A 21,409-nucleotide genomic window follows, 5' to 3' on the forward strand; every position below is an offset into this window, starting at 1 on the left:
TGTGCACTCGGGAAGAAAGTATATTCTGTTGCTTTGGGATGCAGGGTTCTAAATATATCTGTCAAGTCCATGTGATCCAATGTATCATTCAGGGCCCTTGTTTCTTTATTGATTTTGTGTCTAGATGATCTATCCATGGTTGTAAGTGGAGTATTAAAGTCCCCTGCAATTACCACATTCTTATCAATAAGGTTGCTTATGTTTGTGATTGATTGTTTTATATATTTGAGGGCTCCCGTATTTGGCGCATAGACATTTATAATTGTTAGCTCTTCCTGATGGATAGACCCTGTAATTATTATATAATGCCCTTCTTCATCTCTTGTTACAGCCTTTAATTTAAAGTCTAGTTTGTCCTGAGGGTTGATGGGGGGTGGGAGGGAGGGGAGGGTGGGTGATGGGTATTGAGGAGGGCACCTTTTGGGATGAGCACTGGGTGTTGTATGGAAACCAATTTGACAGTAAATTTCATATATTAAAAAAAATAATAATAAAAATAAAGTCTAGTTTGTCTAAGTATGGCTACTCCAGCTTTCTTTTGACTTCCAGTAGCATGATAGATAGTTCTCCATCCCCTCACTTTCAATCTGAAGGTGTCCTCAGGTCTAAAATGAGTCTCTTGTAGAGAGCAAATAGTTGGGTCTTGTTTTTTTTTTTTTTTTTTTATCCATTCTGATACCCTATGTCTTTTGGTTGGAGCATTTAGTCCATTTACATTCAGTGTTATTATTGAAAGATACGGGTTTAGAGTCATTGTGATGTCTGTAGGTTTCATGCTTATAGTGATGTCTCTGGTACTTTGTGGTCCTTGCAACATTTCACCCACAAAATCTCCCTTAGGACCTCTTGTAGGGCTTAGTTTAGTGGTGATGAATTCCTTCAGTTTTTGTTTGTTTGGGAAAACCTTAATCCTTCCTTCCATTCTGAATGACAGACTTGCTGGGTAAAGGATTCTTGGCTGCATATTTTTCCTGTTCATGACATTGAAGATTTCCTGCCATTCCTTTCTGGCCTGCCAAGTTTCAGTAGATAGGTCTGCTACTACCCTTATGGGTCTACCTTTGTATGTTAAGGCCTGTTTATCCCTGGCTGCTTTCAGAATTCTCTCTTTATCCTTTTATTTTGCCAGTTTCACTCTGATATTTGTGCAGAAGATTGATTCAGGTTACATCTGAAGGGAGTTCTCTGTGCCTCTTGGATTTCAATGCCTGTTTCCTTCCCCCTATCTGGGATGTTCTCAGCTATGATTTGTTCAAGTATACCTTCAGCCCCTTTATCTCTCTCTTTTTCCTGAATTCCTATGATACGGATATTGTTTCGTTTGATTGTATCACTTAGTTCTGTAATTCTCCCCTCATACTCCTGGATTTTTTTACCTCTCTTTTTCTCAGTTTCCTCTTTTTCCATAATTTTATCTTCTACTTCACCTACTCTCCCCTCTGCTTCTTCAATCTGCACTGTGGCCGCTTCCATTTTATTTTGCACCTCATTTATAGCATTTTTAATTCATCATGACTATTTTTTAGTCCCTTGGTCTCTATAGCAATAGATTCTCTGCTGTCCTCTATGCTTTTTTCAAGCCCAGTGATTGATTTTGTGACTATTATTCTAAATTCTTGTTCAGTTATATTGCTTAAATTGGTATTATCAATTTGTTAGCTGTCACCACTTCCTGGAATTTCTTTTGAGAAGAATTCTTCCATTTAGTCATTTTGGCTAGTTTTCTGTCCCTTATGCATTTTAAAAGCTTGTTGTGTGCTCTGCACCTGTGAGCCCTGCTATATTAAAGGAGGGTCATATACTGTCCAGGGCCTGGCCCTTCAGGTGACATTTTTTCAGAGATTGTTACTTGCTCTCTGTTGTTGTGACTTTTGTTATTTTATTACCCTACTCGTAGTACTATTTTGGACTTCCCACCAGGTATGCTTTGATTTGTTCTTTGGAGTACCCCTATCTTTTTTCCAGCTTTCCCATTTTCTTTCTGGTAGATTCAGTCTCTTTTCCTCCCAGGCTCTGGTGTTCAAAGTCTTTTGGCTTATGCACTTCTTTGTTTGAGAGAAGCGGGAAGTGTGGATCCCCCTACTTCTCTGGCATGTTGGCCCCTCCTCCTGAGCTAACTTGGTCTTTTTTTGATCTTTGCTTATAATTGGTTATGACAATGCCTGCATCATGTAATGAATGGAGTTCGTGGTTCATGGGCTTGAAAAAAAGGGGGGGGGGATGGCATTCTGCTGATGTGAATAATTTTGAATGATTTTAGGACTAGAGTCATCAGGTGGAAGACATTGTAAGGAAAAGCAGGAGGGTGGGAGAACCCAGGAAGTATTAGGAGCCCAAAGACTGATTTAGTTTGGCTGGAACTAGAATAAGTGAAAATGAGTTGGATATAGGAGTTAAGATTAGATAGATATATAGGTTTAAGTTAAGTCCTAAAAGGCCTCAAATGCCAGGTTAATAAAGTACTTCTTTAGATGAGGGCGTCTCAAAGTTCCATGTATCTTTAGCTTTGCAGAAGTAGGATTAGACAGGAAAAGGGAAGGAGAAGTGGAGAAAGAAGAGATGGTAGATGGCAAGCCATTCTGGAAATAATGGGACCTTGATTTGCAAATATTGATCACTTTTGTATCCCAGGCATAAATCTCCCTTGATCGTGGTGAATGATTTTTTAAATATATTGTTGGATTCGGTTTGCTAATATTTTGTTGAGGATTTTTGCATCTGTGTTCATCAGAGATAGTGGCCTGTAGTTCTCTATTTTTGTGGTGTCTTTGGGTTGTTTTGGTATCAGGGTAATGCTGGCCTCATAGAATGATTTGGTAGTTTTCCTTCCTCTTCTATTTTTTGCAATAATTTGAGAATAATAGGTATTAACTCTTCTTTAAATGTTTGGTAGAATTCACCTTTGAAGCCATCTGGTCCTGGACTTTCATTTGTTGGGAGATTTTTGATTACTGATTCAATTTCATTCTGGTTATTGGTCTGTTCAAATTTTTTATTTCTTCCTGTTTCAGTTTTGGTACTTTATATGTTTCCAGGAACTTACCCATTTCTTCTAGGTTGTCTGAATTTGTTGACATATCATTCTTCACAATATTCTCTTAGAATCTTTTGTATTTCTGTGGTGTTGGTTATTATTTTTCCTCTTTCATTTGTGATTTTATTTAAGTCTTCTCTGTCTCTCTTTGTCTCTCTCTCTCTCTCTCTTTTTTTTTTTTTTAGTAAGTCTGGCTAGACGTTTATCAGTTTTGTTGATCTTTTCAAAGAAACAGCTCCTGGTTTCATTGATCTGTTCTGTTGTTTTTTTAGTTTCTATATCATTTATTTCTGCTCTAATCTTTATTATTTCCTTTCATCTGCTGGCTTTAGGCTTCATTTTTTGTTCTTTTTCTAGCTTCTTGTAGGTGTGAGGTTAGGTTGTTTATTTGAGATTTTTCTTGCTTCTTGATATAGTACCGTATTGCTATATACTTCCCTCTTAGGAATGCCTTTGCTGTACCTCAAAGGTTTTGGACCATTGTGTTTTCATTTTCACTTCTTTCCATGTATTTTCTTTCTTTCTTTAAAAAAATTTTTTTAATGTTTTTTTTTTTTGAGAATGAGAGAGAGAGAGAGAGAGAGAGAGAGCGAGCAAGGAGGGGAGGGGCAGAGAAGGAGAGAGGGAGACACAGAATCCAAAGCAGGCTCCAGGATCTGAGCTGTCAGCACAGAGCCCGATGTAGGGCTCGAACCAGTGAATCATGAGATCATGACCTGAGCTGAAGTCAGATGCACAACCAACTGAGCCACCCAGGCACCCCTCCATGTATTTTCTTTATTTCTAATTTCCTGGTTGACCCATTCATTTTTTTTAGTAGCATGTTGTGTAACCTCCATGCATTTATGGTCTTTCCAAATTTTTTCTTGTGGTTGACTTCAAGTTTCATAGGGTGGTGGTCAGAAAATATGCATGGCATGATCCCAATCTTTTTGTACTTGTTGAGGCCTGATTTGTGACCTAGTATGTGGTCTATTCTAGAGAACGTTCCATGTGCACTTGAAAAGAATGTGTATTCTTCTGCTTTAGGACGAAAAGTTCCGACTGTATCTGTTAAGTCCATCTGGTCCAATGTGTCACTCAATGTTGGAAAGTGTTTGATTTTAGTAAGGTAGGAGGATATAAAAGTAAGAATTCTCATACTGTAGGTAGGTTTTCAGATTTTCTGTCTGTTTTTTTTTTTTCAGGTATGCAATTATTTTAACTTAAAATAGTGATGATTTAATCACTTCTTATTCAACTTTAGTTTGTCCTTGATTTCTTTTCCAGTTTCTACTTGATTTCTTTCACTTGTCTAAGTGCACTGGCCGCTACTCTGGTCCATTGCTGAAGGGCAGCGATGCTAGCTGCGGGTCTGGTCGGGACAGGCGGTAGTGCTGTCTGTGTCTTCCCAGTAAACAGCATACTCGCTTTGGTCTAGCTCTCTATCTCATGTTAAGTACTTGACTCTTAGTATATTAAATGAAGAATGAATGTTGCATTTTTCATACTTTTCTCAGCTTTTTTGGTGATGAATATATATTTTACCCCTTAGACATATTATGGTAAATTTCATTAATAGGTTACTATGTGAGCCACCTTCACATTTATGCACTAAACATTGTCTGGTCATAATATAATGCTGGAAACTGTCTGCCAAATTGGGGTTAGAATTGTTGCAATTGATCCTTGAGATTAGTGTATTAGCTACCTCCTTACTTCATCCTTCCCTTTCTCTCTTCCTTCTTAGATTTAAAGGCTTGGTAGAATTTTTTGTAAAGCTATTGGTCTGGTGCTTGGGGGTGGGTGGTGAAACTTTTTTTTTTTACTGCCTACACATTATTTTATTTTTACAAACGGTTCTCTTTAGAGCCTTCATCTCTTGGTGTTAGTAATAGCCACGTGTTTTTGGTTTTGTTTGTAGAAAACTATCTGTTTTGCCCAGATTTTTATTAAATTTGTGTAGAACTTTGTGCAAAGTTTTTTCTTACGATTTTTATAATTTTGTTGATATTATTTCTCCTTTGTAAATTCTTATTTTGTATCATATATGGGCTTCGTCCATATTTATTTTATTTTCCTTAATTGGATTAATTTGTGGGGTATATAGGTGTTTAAAGTAAACTTTACCCTTTTTTATGTCAAAAAATAAAATTAAACTAAAAAGTTGAATGTCACTCTTAAATGTGCCAACTGGGGAAGCATTGCCAGGGAGAGCATGAGTAGTTTCGTAACTAATGCTTGTTTTAAAATGAGGCAATTGTGATCGAGTACCTCTTAGGAAACCAAAGGAGATGCTAAGCCAGCATTAATTTTGAGCACTTTTCATATTTATGACAGGTCATGATATTTGTGCTGATTTTGCCCTCCTTTTCTTTTTATGGATCTATTATATGACATATAATAATCTGGTTTTTTAAAGCATTTTTACTGTGATAGGGACACATGTGAAACTTATGTAGTGAGCTTTTTTTCATTTTGCTTGTATTCATGTTTTTTGCATGTCTCTTCAACCTCTCCACTTTCCAAATTAGAGAAACTTCAGACCTTAAAACAATAACCAAAAGACAACCTAGGCAACAGCAGTCCTCTAATGAGTATATTGCTGATTTGATCATCAAATCGGTAATATATTATCACTAATTTGTGAAATTAAGCAGAAATATGTTAATGTGTGTCTGTGTACTTATTGGTTCTAATGTTCTAATACTTATTGGTAATAACTTGGTTCTCTCATCTTTTTTTTTTTTTTATTTTTTTTTAACGTTTATTTATTTTTGAGACAGAGAGAGACAGAGCATGAACGGGGGAGGGTCAGAGAGAGGGAGACACAGAATCTGAAACAGGCTCCAGGCTCTGAGCTTTCAGCACAGAGCCCGACACGGGGCTCGAACTCACGGACCGCGAGATCATGACCTGAGCCGAAGTCGGCCACTCAACCGACTGAGCCACCCAGGTGCCCCAGTTCTCTCATCTTTTAAGTATTTCTCCTTCTAAATCAATTTAATTTGCAAGGTAAATGGTTTATCACAGATCTGGTGCTTGTAGCAACAAAATGATAATGTGATTCAGAGGTAAGGGCAAATGTAATTTTGTGGGTGCCTGAAACTTATACAACTTGGAGAGCCTAATCTTTAGGTAAGAGAATATAAAAAATTAGGAATGAGACCTTGGAAGGAGCTGTGCAGGTGAAGAGACTGAAGATGAACCTTACTGCCTTCATGGTCAATCTATCTTTGGCTCAGAGAGTTTGAGCTCAAACCTAGAGTCATGGGTGAAGGCACAACAGATTGTTGGAACCAAAAGAGATGGAGGCTGTTTCCTAAAAAGGTTGGCTGAGTGACAAGGTTAATGAGGAGGCAGAAGGTGTTAAAGTATTTCTAAGAGCAACAACAATAAAACACCAGGGGTGATTATTCTTTCTAAACCTTGACTAACCTATAAGATGGGGCAGCTGCTTCTGCCACAGCGAGGACTTGAAGAGCAAAGTACCAGAAGGACATTTGTGTGCTGAAGTCATAAAGTCATAAGTCCGACAGAACAGCTTCCTTGGACAACTCAGACCTGGCTAAACCACAGAACTAGGGAAGCATCAAGCAGGGGCTGCTTATCATGAGAAGGCATTAGAGACCTAATCAATGTGTTCCTGGCTATGAAAGATTCCTCCCCTAGTTTTTTTTGGTTGTTGTTGTTGTTGTTTGTTTGTTTTAAGTGACTTGGGTTACAATTATCTGGGAAGGATGAGTAAGTCTAAGTCAGTTAGTGACAAGTACATATCCAGATTAACGATAGGTGGAGGCCATGTATAGTTTTTCTTGCATCAAAGTTACATTCCTTCCCTCAAAGATAGAATAGATACTTGTAAGAACTGTTACTCAGGGCTTTCTATTTAACAAGGTGAACTGGGCCTGATGTGGAGTCGATGGGAAAGATTGTACACGTTTGGGACTTGTCAAAGGGCAGGTGTTGGAGAGGGTGATGTGGAATTTGAAGCTTGCGGATGTGAGGAAGCATTGCATTTTGGAGTCACAGAGTTGGCTTCAAATCCTGGTTCTCTTCCTTATTGTCTTTGCGGCCCCAGGCAAGTTACTCAACCCTACTGAGTCTTAGTTTCCACATCTGTAAAATGTGGGTAACAGACAATACCTCGTAGGGTTATGGGGATTATGGAAGTGCAGGTGTCAAGTGTTTAGCATAGAGTCTGGCATCAGAAAACATTCAATAACTGTCAGTTGTCTTCTAGTTTAGGATGGGAAATTTAAAACTATTCAGGGGAAAAATATGTATGATTGCCTGGAGCCTCTAATTGGGATTATAGCAAGAAATTGTGGAGACTCTTAAATGTAACATTTTTCTTATTTTTAAGAAATTGAGGCACAATTAACATATTAAAATGCACAAATATCAAGTGTTCAGCTAGATGAATGTTTGTGTATTTATAGACCTGTCAAAGAACCTGTTACAGTCCCCCTAAAGAACATACCCCAAATCTCAAAAGCTCTCTCAAGCCCCTGACCATATATAGTGCTCATCCCTCGGTCCCTGTGCAACCACTCTTCTGATTTCAGTCATCAATTAGTTTTAACTATTTCTGGAATTCACATAAATGGAATCATACAGTATGTGCTCTGTTGTACCTATTTTTTCCACAAAGTATAATGTTTATGAGATTTCTCCAGGTTACGTGACTCAGTGAACTTTATTTTAATGTTTATTTATTTTTGAGAGAAAGAGACTGAGAGAGACAGAGTGCAAGCGGTGGGGGGGGGGGGGGGGGGGCGGGCAGAGAGAGAGGGAGACACTGAAACAGAAGCAGACTCCAGGCTCTGAGCTGTCAGCACAGAACGTGACACCGGGCTCAAACTCAGGAACCGCGCGCAAGATCATGACCTGAGCTGACATTGGAGGCTTAACCGACTGAGCCACCCAGGTGCCCTTCCACTCATGTATATTTTTAAAAATGTAGTTGATGTTTTACTTTAGTTGATTTGGGGTTGGGCCCGACAGCTGTGTTTTTTTTTTTATTTTTTTTTTTAATGTTTATTAATTTTTGAGAGAGGGAGAGAGACAGAGTGTGAGTGGGGGAAGGGTAGAGAGAGAGGGAGACACAGAATCTGAAGCAGGCTCCAGGCTCTGAGCTATCAACGCAGAGCCCGATGTGGGGCTCAAACTCACAGACCGCGGAATCATGACCTGAGCTGAAGTTGGACATTTAACCGACTGAGCCACCCAGGCACCCCCCAACAGCTGTATTTTTATAGGTTCCCAAGATGTTTTGATGCAGAACCATGCCTAGTCTAGCTCCTTTTCCCTCTCCTCTGTGTTTAGTGCCTGACATTCTCTCTCTAGAGTGGCTGACGACTGACTAAATGAATGAATGCTTTTGGTTTAGATGAGGAAATTGACTTTTCAAACGAGTTTCTTAAACAAATTTTTAAAAAATGTAGCATTTATTTTTAAGAGGTATAAACAATAGTGTCACTAATCTTATACCCATCACCCAAATTCAACAAGAGTTTGCATCATCTGTCCTTTTTTCAGTTTTTCCTTTGTGGAAGTATTTTTTAATTAAAATTTAAATTACAGATGCAGTATGTGAGCAAGGTAGAAAATTAGAGAATACAGAGAAGCTATCAGAAACACCATATTCTCACCTTAATGCGTCCTTTTATGGAAGTAGTTTAAAACTAATCCCAGAGAATATGCCATTTCGCCTTTAAGTACTTCAGTATATACATCTCAAAAAACTGACTTTTTAAAAAACAACCCTGACACCATTGTTAACTAAGTTAGTAACAATACACTGGATTTTGAAAAAGTACTTAGGAAGGACAGCAGGGGTAATCAGGAACACAAAGGATTCACTGTGAAATAAGCATAGTCAATTCCCTAATTATGTAAATTATAGAAATTATAACCTGACTATTGGCCCAGGGAATTTTTTGCACACGGTGTATCTAGCATTTAGCCTTGCCGTGTTACAGCTAAATTTTTGTGATAAAAGGTGACAAAGGGAGGGCTGGAAATCTGTACAGTTAGGTGGCTATTTAGTTGATGCACCGATGGATATATTCATATGTATGATGACTGATGGAAAAGAACGAGAACAGAGATTGGTGGTCTGAGGATCCGTCCTAGGCCCTTACTGGTGAGAACCATCTAAAGACCTTTCAGTCTTGGGGCGCCTGGGTGGCTCAGTCAGTTAAGCAGCCGACTTCGGCTCAGGTCATGATCTCGCGGTCCGTGAGTTCGAGCCCCGCATCGGGCTCTGTGCTGCCAGCTCAGAGCCTGGAGCCTGTTTCGGATTCTGTGTCTCCCTCTCTCTGACCCTCCCCTCCCTGTTCATGCTCTGTCCCTCCCTGTCTCAAAAATAAATAAAACGTTAAAAAAATAAATAAATAAATACCTTTCAGTCTTTAACTAAATCTAAGCGATTGCTTGAATGTGGGTCTTCTTTCTCTGGAGCTTGACGTTGCATATTTTTGTTCTTTAAAGCCAGCAGCAGTGGTCCATGCCACCCCCGACTCCAACCACATGCAGTTAATCTTTACAACTAGTTTACTTTGGTCTCTTCTTTAATCACATGGCTGAGTCAGGGAGGATATTGGAGTCTGGTGGGGGTAGAACGTACGCCCGGCTTCCTTGCCAACGACCACAGCCCCTCAGAGGAGCTCCTCACACCAGGAAAGGGACTTCAGTCCCAGTGGTTGGTGCAGAGACAGGTAAACTCCTCCCTGTCCACTTGCTTAGGGGGATATGAATTTATTTATTTATTTATTTATTGATTGATTGATTGATTGATCATGGAAGTAGGTATTTATGTAATCCTGTAGTGGATAAATCACTGAAACGGGATTCACAGATACTGCCTCCTTCAATTCTTTTTTTAATTTAATTTTTTTATTGTTAAATTTTTTAAATGTTTATTTATTTTGGGATAGAGAGAGAGGGCATGCAAGCAGGGGAGGAGCAGAAAGAGAGAATCCAGGTAGGCCCCACGCTGTCAGTACAGTTTAGCTGGAGGATGGAAAAACTGTAATTTATAAATGAACTGTGAGATCATGACCTGAGATGAAATCAAGGGTCAGATGCTCAACCAACTGAGCCACGCAGGTGCCCCCAATTCTCTTTCTTTCTTTTTCTTTCTTTCTTTCTTTCTTTCTTTCTTTCTTTCTTTCTTTATTTTTTTAAATTTTTTTTTTAAGTTTATTTATTCTTGAGAAATAGAGACAGAGCATGAGCAGGGGAGGCGCAGAGAGAGAGGAGGAGACACAGAATCCGAAGCAGGCTCCAGGCTCTGAGCTGTCAGCACAGAGCCCGATGTGGGGCTCGAGTTCACGAACCGCGAGATCGTGACCTGAGCCAAAGCCTGGCGCTTAACCCACTGAGCCACCCAGGTGCCCCCCATTTTATTTTTTTTAAACTGTGGTAAGAACACTTAACATGAGATCTATCCTTTTAACATTATTTTTAAGTGTATAATACAATATTGTTAACTATAGGCAATATTGTACAGCAGATCGCAAGTAAAATTTTTTTTTAATTGAAACTTAACATACATAGGCAAGAGTGTAAAATTATAAATGTACAACTTAATTAATTTCCCAAAGTCAATTTATTCATGTATCTCTCATTTAGATCAAGAAAAAGAACATTATCAGTACCCCTGAAAGTTTCCCAGTGTCCCCTCTAAGTCACTACAGGATAAGGAAGTATATTTTTGTTAATTCCAAACCAGATTTAATTTATTTTCTTAAAAAAATTTTTTTGGAGGGTGCCTGGGTGGCTCAGTTGGTTAAGTGTCCAATTTTAGTCTCATAGCTTGTGGGTTCGAGCCCTGCCTCAGGCTCTGTGCTGACAGCTCCAAGCCTGGAGCCTGCTTCGGATTCTGTGTCTCCTTCTCTGCCTCTCCCTTGCTTGTGCTCTGTCTCTCTCTTTCTCAAAAATAAATAATTGGTTTTTTTTTGTTTGTTTTTTTTGTTTTTTTTTAAATATTTATTTATTTTTGAGACAGAGAGAGAACATGAATGGGGGAGGGTCAGAGAGAGAGGGAGACACAGAATCTGAAACAGGCTCCAGGCTCTGAGCTGTCAGCACAGAGCCCGATGCGGGGCTCGAACTCACGGACCGCGAGATCATGACCTGAGCCAAAGTCGGACGCTTAACCGACTGAGCCACCCAGGCGCCCCTAAATAATTGTTTTTAATGTTTATTTATTTTTGAGAGAGAGAGAGCACGCATGCAAGTGGGGGAAGGGCAGAGAGAGAGAGAGAGAGAGAGACAGAATCCCAAGCAGGCTTCAGGCTGGGAGCTGTCAGCACAGAGCCCAACAAGGGGCTTGAACTCAGAAACAGTGAGATCATGACCTGAGCTGAAGTCAGACTCTTAACTGACTGAGCCACCCAGGTGCCCCCAAACCAGGTTTAATTAAAAAAATTCTGGTAGAAACAGTGCTAAAAGAGATTTCTACTTCATGGTATTACTAGTATATGATCACCTATGTTTTGGGGTTAGTTGGGCTTATGATTGGATAGGATTCTAGCTCAAACAGATTAGTTCAATTCAAGTTTCCAGGTGAGAGTGTGTTTTGAACTCTAAGCTTCTGACTTTTGGAATATAGCCCATTCATAAATTAAAGATCAACTTCTCTGTATAAAGTCCATTGTATACACTTTTGGTCTGTAGTGGGCCCTAATTTTCCCTAACTGCTGACTTAGAAACATGCTTTACAACTAGAGGATTGAAAAACTACTGTGATTTATAAATGGGCAGTCATTCCAAGAGTTCGCTCAGCTAATTTAGAGTTAATTATATTTGAGATGGTTTTAACTTTAGCCTCCATTTAACAGGACTTTCATAGCTGATTATTTATGTACCATGACTTGCTGAGGGCACAGGGCACAGGGCAGCTTGTGCAATTAATCTCTTGCATTAGATAGAGATAGTTTTTTCATTTTATTTTCATTCAAGCATGAACCTTGTTGGGTTGGCCAAAGCGTTCAGTATTAGGACAAAGTTCAAATGTTTATGGCCTTACTGTTTTGATTTATGAAACAAAAGGAAATATTTCCTTGAATCAGGGTCTCATCAGTTTATGAAGGATCCTGAAGGATCAGGACTAATTTGTTGGTGATAACTAGGTTTCCTTAATGACAATAAAAACTGATGTCAAAATTGTGTCTGTGCTAGTTAAATCCAGTATGTATTTTTAATCTATATTTTGAAGACTTTCAGTCTATTTATAAATGTGTCTTCGTGCCAAAAGAAATATTTCCTCTTTTTCTTTCTAATGTGTACTTTGATGCCTGATACAGAGTAAGTATCCCCTATGTGTTGATTGAATTAAATATTTTTTTTCTCTCAGAAGATATACCTAGGGTAAATTGAATCAGTGTTTCTGACCATCGTAGTCAATATAATTCAGGAAGGAAGTAATATTACGTATTTAGTAGTGCTGCTTTTGACATCTAATTTTAAAATAATACCCATTTTCATATTTTGTGTGCCTTATTAAAGAGCTTCTAAGCTGGTACCTGCTTTCTTATAATATAGATCTTTATCTTAGGAAAAATCTTCAGTTTCATGTAACTTTTTTTTGGGGGGGGGGTATAGCACATGTGTAGCCACTACTTAGTTTAATAAATAAAACTTTACAGAAACAATACAGTTCTTTGGTGTATCCCTCCCTGATTCCATTCCCCTGTCAACCCCTGAAACTATTACTCTGATTTTAATGTTTATTATTTTTATGCATCTTTTCATATTCCCCCTATACATGCATATATCTTTAAATGATACATAGTATTTATTGTTTTGCATTATTCAAGCTCTATAAAAATATCACCTTCCACATATCATTCTGAGTTGTTTGTTCCTGCTGATGTTTGCAAATTACCTAAGGGAGTAATTGTAATAGTTAATTTCTTTTAGCTCTTGCATAGTATGCACTGTATGTATCCATCTCTTTTTTATATGAACTGCCTTTTAGTATTTATTTTTATTGAGGTATAATTAACACAACAGTAAGTTTTAGGTGTACAACATAATGATTTGATATTTTAATACATTGCTATCTATCTATCTTATGTACCTTTAGATTGATTCCGCTATTTTGCTATTGCCCACAATGTGGCAGATGTTCTTATATATGTCTACTTTGCACAATTTTATAAGAATCTCTCAAGCATGAGGGAAAAGCTCTTCTTTAAGGTGGGATGCCAGATAATACATGTGGAAGGAGTGAGAAAATACCATTTTAGAATACACATAGTACCAATTTATTCAGGAAGGACCATTAATAGCTGCTAATATTGGGTGAAGGTTTGAAGAGCAGGATATTTCCATGGTCTCAAACATTTCCATAGTCTCAATATTTCCATAGTCTCTCCTTTATACATACTTATCGATAATAATTCTCCACTTACTAATCAAAAAGACAAAAATAGTAACTTTATAGTAGAGAAACCTGGTAATAACTATCTTAAACCAAGTGGTCAAAGGAACAGGTCATTAATCGTGGGACAGATATCACATGTTCCCAGTGTGATGCATGGAGGATACATCGTTCATATAGTATTTCTGCCTAAAGTGTACAACATGCCTCTAACCATGAGGAGACATCAGATTAACCCAGATTGAGACCGTCTACAAAATAAATGGTTTGTAGTCCTAAAAACGTCAATATCTTGAAAAACAAAGAAAGGCTGAGGAACTTTTTCATATAATTAGGACACTACAGAGATGACACGTACATATCGTGTATGATCCTTGGTTGAATCTTGGGCCAGAAAAAATGATATGAAGGATATTACTGGGACCATTGTCAAAATTCGAAAAGGGCTGTACATTTGTACTAGTATTGTAGTAACGTCCACTTTCCTGATTTCGACAGTTGTACTGTGGTTAAATAAGTAAAACTTCATGTGTTGAGGAAATCAATGCTGAAATATTAGGGGTAAAGGGCATGATGCCTGCAATTTGTTCTCAAGTGGTCCAAGAAAAAGTATCATTTTACATATATCTAGAGATAGAACACTAAAGCAAATGTGACAAAATGTTAGCAATTTATGAATCTGGGTAAAGTGAACTATTGTTGCAACTTTTCTGTAGATTTGATATTATTGAACAAAAGTCTTCCTGAGGTATACCTGGAAGGAGAATTGCTGGGTCTTGGGCTACGAATTTCTTTAAATTTACTAGGTGGTACCAAATTGTTTTCCAAATTTTCACCAACACTGGATACTGTTCAATTTAAAATTTGTATTAATCTTTATGGGTATGAAATAGCATTTCATTGTGGTTTTTGTTTGTGTTTCTCTGCTTATAGTGGAGTTGAACATCTTTTAAAATGTGTAGTCATTAAGGCTTACTCTTTATGAATTGTTTGCCACATATTTTTAAAACTTTCTCTTATTTTTTTTTATGTCTTCTCTTTTTTAAGTTTGTGTACTTATTTTGAGAGACAAAGTGCACGAGTCGGGGAGGGGCAGAGAAGGAGAGAGAGAGAATCCCAAGCAGGTTCTGCGGTGTCAGCTCTTACCCCAATGTGGGGCTCGAACTCTAAACCGTGAGATCGTGATCTGAGCCCAAACCAAGAGTCCGACGCTTAACTGACTGAGCCACTCAGGCACCCCTTGTATGTCTTAACATATTCTGGAAATTAATCCTTAGTCAATTAGATGCATTGTAGTCACCCACATACTTTTGAAAGAGGCTTAACAAGGAGTACCTGGGTGGCTTAGTCGGTCAAGCATCCGACTTCGGCTCAGGTCATGATCTTACAGTTCGGTTCATGGGTTTGAGCCCCACTTTGGGCTCTGAGCTGACAGCTTGAAGCCTGGAGTCTGCTTCAGATTCTCTGTCTCCCTCTCTCTGTCCCTCCTCCACCTGTGCTCGCTCTCTCTTGAAAATAAATGAATAAACTTAAAAAGAAAGGCTTAACAAAAATATAAAATTGAGTTATATTTTATTTGAGCTCCACAAAATTAAGTAGGTCAGGGGGGCAGAGAGAATATTGCACATCAAGTGGATAAGCGCTGGGGGCTGGCTCCTCTTTACAGATTTCTCTCCTCGCTCAGTTAAATGAGGCAACTCAAACTTGAAATTTTATCTCTGGCCCCTCTAAAAAACATTATGTTTAGAAGGGCTGTCCACTTGTCTCCAGTGTGTTTCATTCTGAGATTTGCTGAATAGCTTGTTCTCCCTACTCTTCTAGAGGTATTTTTTTTTTTTAATTAAAAAAAAAAAAAAAAAAGAAACCCACAAAAACCCTATATATTGCTAAATAATGAAATTCTTGCCCCGCTAAATATTGGTCAGTACTTGGATTGAGTAAGCTGCTCTGAGTGGTATTGCAGTGTTCACAGAGCAAGAGGGTAGTTCACCAGTGACACTGTCTTGGTTCATCCTCTAATAGGAATCAAATCCTTTTCAGAGATGGTGAAGAAAGGTTAAACCACTTAGACTTGATGGCTGGAAAAGATAATCTAATCATCTCAGAACTTGCTTTATTGCTCTAATTTAAGGTAATTAGTTTGCATGTTGGCAAAAACCAAACAAACAAACAAAAAAAACCAAAGAAAAACCACCCAAAAAACCCAAAAGGAAAATCGTGTAACTCGAGTCCTGTAAGGAAACTAAAACTTTTCCCACCCCCTATTTTGTAAAGGAGGACACCAACTTAGGTGACTTTTCTGTTTATACAGTCACAGAGCCGTTTTTGTCCTAAACAGAACTTGACCTTGGACTCCAGGTCCTCTTTACTTTCTACTCCAGTGCCTTATGCTTCCATTCCTTCAAAAAACTGATATATCACCTCTTCATCTATGGATGCATGCACTTGTTCTCCAGGGGTTAGGTAATATAGCACTCTTCACTCTCCTCACTGGTTTCCCAGTAAACTGGAAAGTGAGACAATCAAAAGGGATCTTCTTTCAGGGAATTTAACCTCTTAATCTCCATCTCAAAAGAAAAGACTTTTCTACTTTGGGAGGTAAATTCCTTTGCGGCACACCCCAGAGGGGCAATCAGATGGTCTTGTCACTGTGTGTGTAACTACTCTTTATTCAAAGATCTCATCTATGACTCTCACTTAGTAGTTAAACTGGGTGACAGTAGTCATTTTTTCAACTTATGAAATTTATGGTACCTTAAAAATCTTTGAATTATTTTCCTTATGGGAAATACAATTATTGTTTAAGGAGGAAAATCTAGTCGTATTGCCCAGAGATAACTGCTTAATGTGGCCTTCTTGACATTTTTTCTATGCGTATATATTTCAGAGTTAGATCGAACTATAGTTTTAGATCTTGCCTTTTTTCACTTAACATTAGAGTATTTATTAACTAGGGTATTTATTAGATGCATTATATCTCATTGTCTGGATCGATTATAATGGAAAATGCTACAGTGAACACTCTTGCCTACATTTCTGATTATCTTAACTATTAATATTAATGTTTCCATGAATTCAGTTCATGAACTTTGCTCACTTTTTCACAGGAGACTGATTTTCTTATTAAATAATTTTTGCATATTAAAGACAGCAGCCTTTTGCCAATTGTGGTAAAGACCTTTTGCCACTTTGCTTGCATTTTGGTTGTATGGTTTTTATCAGGGGTAAACAGAAGGTTTTATTTTCACACAGTCTAGTTCTATACTGGAGAGTTTGTTCGCTAGCGGTGTGGAGGGAGGAAATGCAACAAGAAAAAGGCTACTGAGGACCAGTAGTGAATTGAAGTCATTCGGTAGAGTCCATTTCATGCAGACTCAGTGATTTCACCTCTTTTCCCACTGTGGTTGCTTGTCTTTTATTTTTGAAATCTGCTTCGTGTTACCCATTAAATCTGTTTATTTGTCTTCGGTACAAAGTTGCCTCATTGGTCAGTTCTTGTGTCCTATGGCATTTTCTCATGTTCTGATGCTTTCTTTTAAGGTATTATCCAAAGAGATGAGTCACCCATGGAAAAAGGGCTCTCTGGTCTGCGAGGAAGGGACTTTGAGCTGTCTGACGTGTTCTATTTCTCCAAGAAGGGCTTGGAAGCCATTGTGGAAGATGAAGTGACCCAGAGGTTCTCCTCAGAGGAGCTAGTGTCGTGGAATCTCCTCACAAGGACCAATGTAAATTTCCATTACATCAGTCTGCGGCTCACCATGGTGTGGGTACTGGGCGTCATAGTACGCTACTGCGTCCTACTACCCCTGAGGTATGTCTCCTGCCCAGTAATTTGATGGTATAATTGGTTCGGCTTTCTTTTTAAATCATGTATATCGGGACATGTAAATCATGTCCCATGAGAGTAGTATGGTACTAATCCCACCCCTTCACACCTGCAAAACACCACCAACTGTGACCTCCACAGGAACATGTTAAGTATCTATTCTCCTTTCACATTTTTTCCCAAATGGAAGTGTTTTTCAGAATCTACTATGTATCAGTCTGGATCCATGTTGTTCTTTCGGTCATAAATAATTTGAGGATGGATAGAAAGGGAAGTAGAAAAAAGAAGAGAGAAGATTTATAGTTTTGGATTCACCAGAGTGTCAACCAAACTATAACTGCCTTTCTTTGCTAGTCTTTAGCAGTTCACAGTTGCCCAGGAGAGAAAAAAATTTCTGAGAGTGGTTACCACATGGGAGAGAGCCATTCAGAAGACTGAATTTGTTCCATCCAGTTCCATTATGATTACTCACTTTTCTCTTTCTTTCTTTCTTTCTTTTTTCTTTCTTTCTGTCTTTTCTTTTTTCCCCTTCCCTTCCTTACCCTTCCCTACCTTTCCCTTCCCTTTGCGGGGAGCAGAGAGAGAGGGAAAGAGAGAATCCCAAGCAAGCTCCATGCTGTCAGCACAGAGCTTGAACCCATGAACTGTGAGATCATGATCCGAGCCAAACTCAAGAGTCGGGCACTTAGCCAACTGGGCCACCCAGCTGTCCCTCACTTTCCTTATTAAAATTTCCCCCACCTGTGTCCCCTTCTGGTTCTAAGTTTGAATGCTGACTGAGGTAGGAGGTACCTTCAGGTCCAGTTTACTGGAACCACAGTGTGGAACATAAGATTAGCAGAAGTGACACTGTGCAGTGGGAAGGAGCATGAGTAGCCAAGGTGTATTCAGCATGGTGATGGGAGGTTGTAGGCATGTGTACCATTCACAATATTGCTATTGATCGTCTTGTTTGCTTTCCCTCGACACAGCCTTGGCATCCTCTCAATAGAGTTTTCCAGATAGTTGCTATCAGCCACCTTAAATGGGCACATGAGTTGAAACTTTTTTACCATCCCTCGGGTGGCCTATATTTGCCTCATTTAGGTCTATTACAAGAGTACAAAGAGTACAAAGAGTACAAAGAGTACAAAGGTACATTGTGTGTGTGTGTGTGTGTGTGTGTGTGTGTGTGTATGTGTGTGTGCACGTGCCCATGTTGCCAGTTGGGGCATGGTTTGTCTTTTGGGAATCATTTCAGCTGTGATAACAAAGTGAAATTCAGGATTTCACATCTACTTTTCCTTCAACCTTAAACCGGTGTTCCCAAACTGGGGTTCATGTACTCTGAGCATGCACAAGACTATCCACTGGTATACATGCATGAACTTTTATTTATTAGAGATTTCTAGTCTATTTATAATTAGAAATTCCATTTATTGTTTTTTATTCTTTTTCTTTTAAGTTTTTTAATACTTATTTATTTTTGAGAGACAGAGTGAGACAGAGCACGAGCAGGGGATGGGCAGAGAGATAGGGAGGGGGACACAGAATCCAAACCAGGCTCCAGGTTCTGAGCTGTCAGCACAGAGCCCGATGTGGGCCTCGAATTCACCGACTGCAAGATCATGACCTGAGCCGAAGTTGGACGTTTAACTGACTGAGCCACCCAGGCGCCCCTATTCTGTTCTTATTCTTAAAAAGGAATGAAACTTCAATAAAGTAGAGTATATAGATTAGCTCTTATATCTCCACTTGTCCCATGAGTCATTCACTGTATCTAAGGCAACGTGGTAAAAAAGTGAGGATTTTGCCACACAGAGTATTTGAGATGCCCTCATTTGTTGGTTAGCTTTTGGCTGCTGTGGCTGCCAGCAAATGGTATTATGATTCTGTTATCTAGTTACATTTAAATAACACTCACAAACTAAAGAAATAACATAAAAGATTCTTGTGAAGAAAGCAGGTGTAGGATAATCCAGTAATGTAAGCACCCAGGAACAGGAAGAAATGGCAGAATTGAGACTCCTACTTAGTACATACTCTTCAGTGTGAAAGAATTGCTCTGAAAATGCTTTATAAGATGAGCTGTTGCTACAAAGTGAACACTCAAAAAGCAGACTTTGCTAAAATTGATTATGTTGATGTTTGCACAACTCTGTGAATAGGCCCCAAACCATTGAACCCTTTAAAGGGGTAAATTGTATGATATGTAACTTGTGTCTCAGTAGAACTCTTATAAAAAACAGGTTGTGACTGAAACCTTGTGTCATCTATGAGAATTCTCATGTTGGCTCTCTTAAATTGGAAAACAGATTTTTTTGGCCTGTTCATCAAGCAAATAAAAGCTTTCAATAGTTTTGAACCCAATTATGAAACATGTTAAAATGTAAGGCCCTTCTGACTTAATGTATAGGAACAAATGATTGCCATTACAGCAGGATAGCAAAACGTTCTTTTAAAACTTTTGCATAATTGGTGAATGAGATTAAGCAGTGATTTAGTTATTGCATCAGTGCTGGCATGAAAATGTGGCATCGAAAGAAAATGGAATCTGAACTTCAAATTGTTCTGTCAAAAGGTCTTAAAATAAGACTTCAACAAGGTTTCACACCTTAAGAAGGTGTTTATAAGGAAGTCCCCCTTATTTTGAAAGATTTTAAATCTCAATTTTTTCTTTTTGGGTTAATCCTACTTACATTTCTAAAGGTGACTATTTTCTTTCTGAAGTGATTAGAATGTATATTAAAAGCACTTTTCAAAACTGAGAAAGTGTCTTCGTGGAGATTAGATGTGAGTTACCACAAACATGCAAAGGGACAAAGGTCTGCATTAAAGGATTTCTACATGGTGATATAATTTGGTGTTCTTAATATGAAAGAGCTTTTCTTGCGATTTGCTATAAATTTTAAATTCCCTTGAGAAAAATTTGAATTGTACCTCCCTCCATCATGAAAAAACACAGAAAAACAAGTTACTTTCATACCTTTGGAAAATATTTTCTTTTACACCCACAGTATGCCCACCAATGTATCCTGAACAGAATTAGATAACTCCTTTCAACCTGACGTGACTCCTTTATACAACATAAAACTTTTTATTATCTAAGATGTTAGTTAATATGAATATATTTTTGAAAATTAAAATAATTCTGAAAAGCAAAAGGGGCAAGCCTTTAAATTTATTCTTGTCACTAACCCACTTAACCCTTTGGTGATTACATAGATTGAATTTGATAGCTTTATAAATAAATTTCCAAGCCTTCTCTATGCATCTATCAACTAGTTATATGCTTGCTGTTGTTTTGAAAATGGTTATCATACTCTACATATTATTTTGAAATTAATTTTGCTTTTCTTTTCTCAAAAGTACCAAGGACCATTCTCCCATGTCAGAATCTATAGATTTACTTGATTCTTTTTTTTTTTTTAATTTTTTAATGTTTATTTATTTTTCAGAGAGAGAGACAGAGACAGCATGAGTTGGGGGTGGGGAGGGGCAGAGAGAGAGGGAGACAGAATTTGAAGCAGACTCCAGGCTCTGAGCTGTCAGCACAGAGCCTGATGCAGGGCTCTAACTCACGAGCCGAAGTCAGATGCTTAACTGATGGAGCCACCTAGGCGCCCCTACCTGATTCTTTTTAATGGCACTGCCATACATGTTTCGCAACTTATTTACAATGTAATTATTTATGAATTTTCAGGTTATTTCCCTGTACTGCTGCTATTCAACTAACTTTCACATTACCTTTTCTTTTCTTTTTCAGGGTTACCTTGGCTTTCATTGGGATCAGTTTGTTGGTATTGGGAACTACACTGGTTGGGCAGCTTCCAGATGGCAGGTGAAATGTTTGCCTCCACCCAGCCATAAATAGGATCGTCCCTTTTCTTGGCCTTATCCTCATAAAAGAATATTTGATTCCTATGTATTGCATCAAATTTATGGCCTCATCACACTTATTAAAATTTTGCTTACTTCGTATTCATAGTCTTCATCTGATTTGCCACCACACTTTCATATAAATCCTAAGAAATTGTTTTTCAAAGGGGAAATGAAGAAAAGAAAATAGAGTGAGGGACTCAAGGAAACCACGAGAGCGTTATCATCCGGTCAGGCTCATCAGGCTGAGACCAGAGAAGCTTCAGCTAATCTTGGTCAGGCATTTATCATGATAGTCTAGTAGGGCAGGAGCTATTTT

At 38.4% G+C, this 21,409-nt stretch overlaps 1 protein-coding gene across 3 annotated transcripts in view; it reads left to right on the forward strand.

Annotated features, from left to right (window-relative positions):
• Window positions 1-21,409, forward strand: part of GPAT3 (glycerol-3-phosphate acyltransferase 3) — a 62,507-nt gene that overhangs the window by 26,011 nt on the left and 15,087 nt on the right. For 2 of the 3 annotated variants that reach the window (XM_078445964.2, XM_078445965.2), the window contains exons 4-5: window positions 16,947-17,217; window positions 20,978-21,052. In XM_078445964.2, the coding sequence (XP_078302090.1) occupies window positions 16,947-17,217; window positions 20,978-21,052 (346 nt within the window). The remainder of the gene's footprint in view (window positions 1-16,946; window positions 17,218-20,977; window positions 21,053-21,409) is intronic. The other variant, XM_078445966.1, reaches the window with a different exon arrangement.

Source organism: Panthera onca, chromosome B1 (assembly GCF_046562875.1).
Source record: "Panthera onca isolate mPanOnc1 chromosome B1, mPanOnc1 haplotype 2, whole genome shotgun sequence".
Taxonomy (NCBI): Eukaryota; Metazoa; Chordata; class Mammalia; order Carnivora; family Felidae; genus Panthera; species Panthera onca.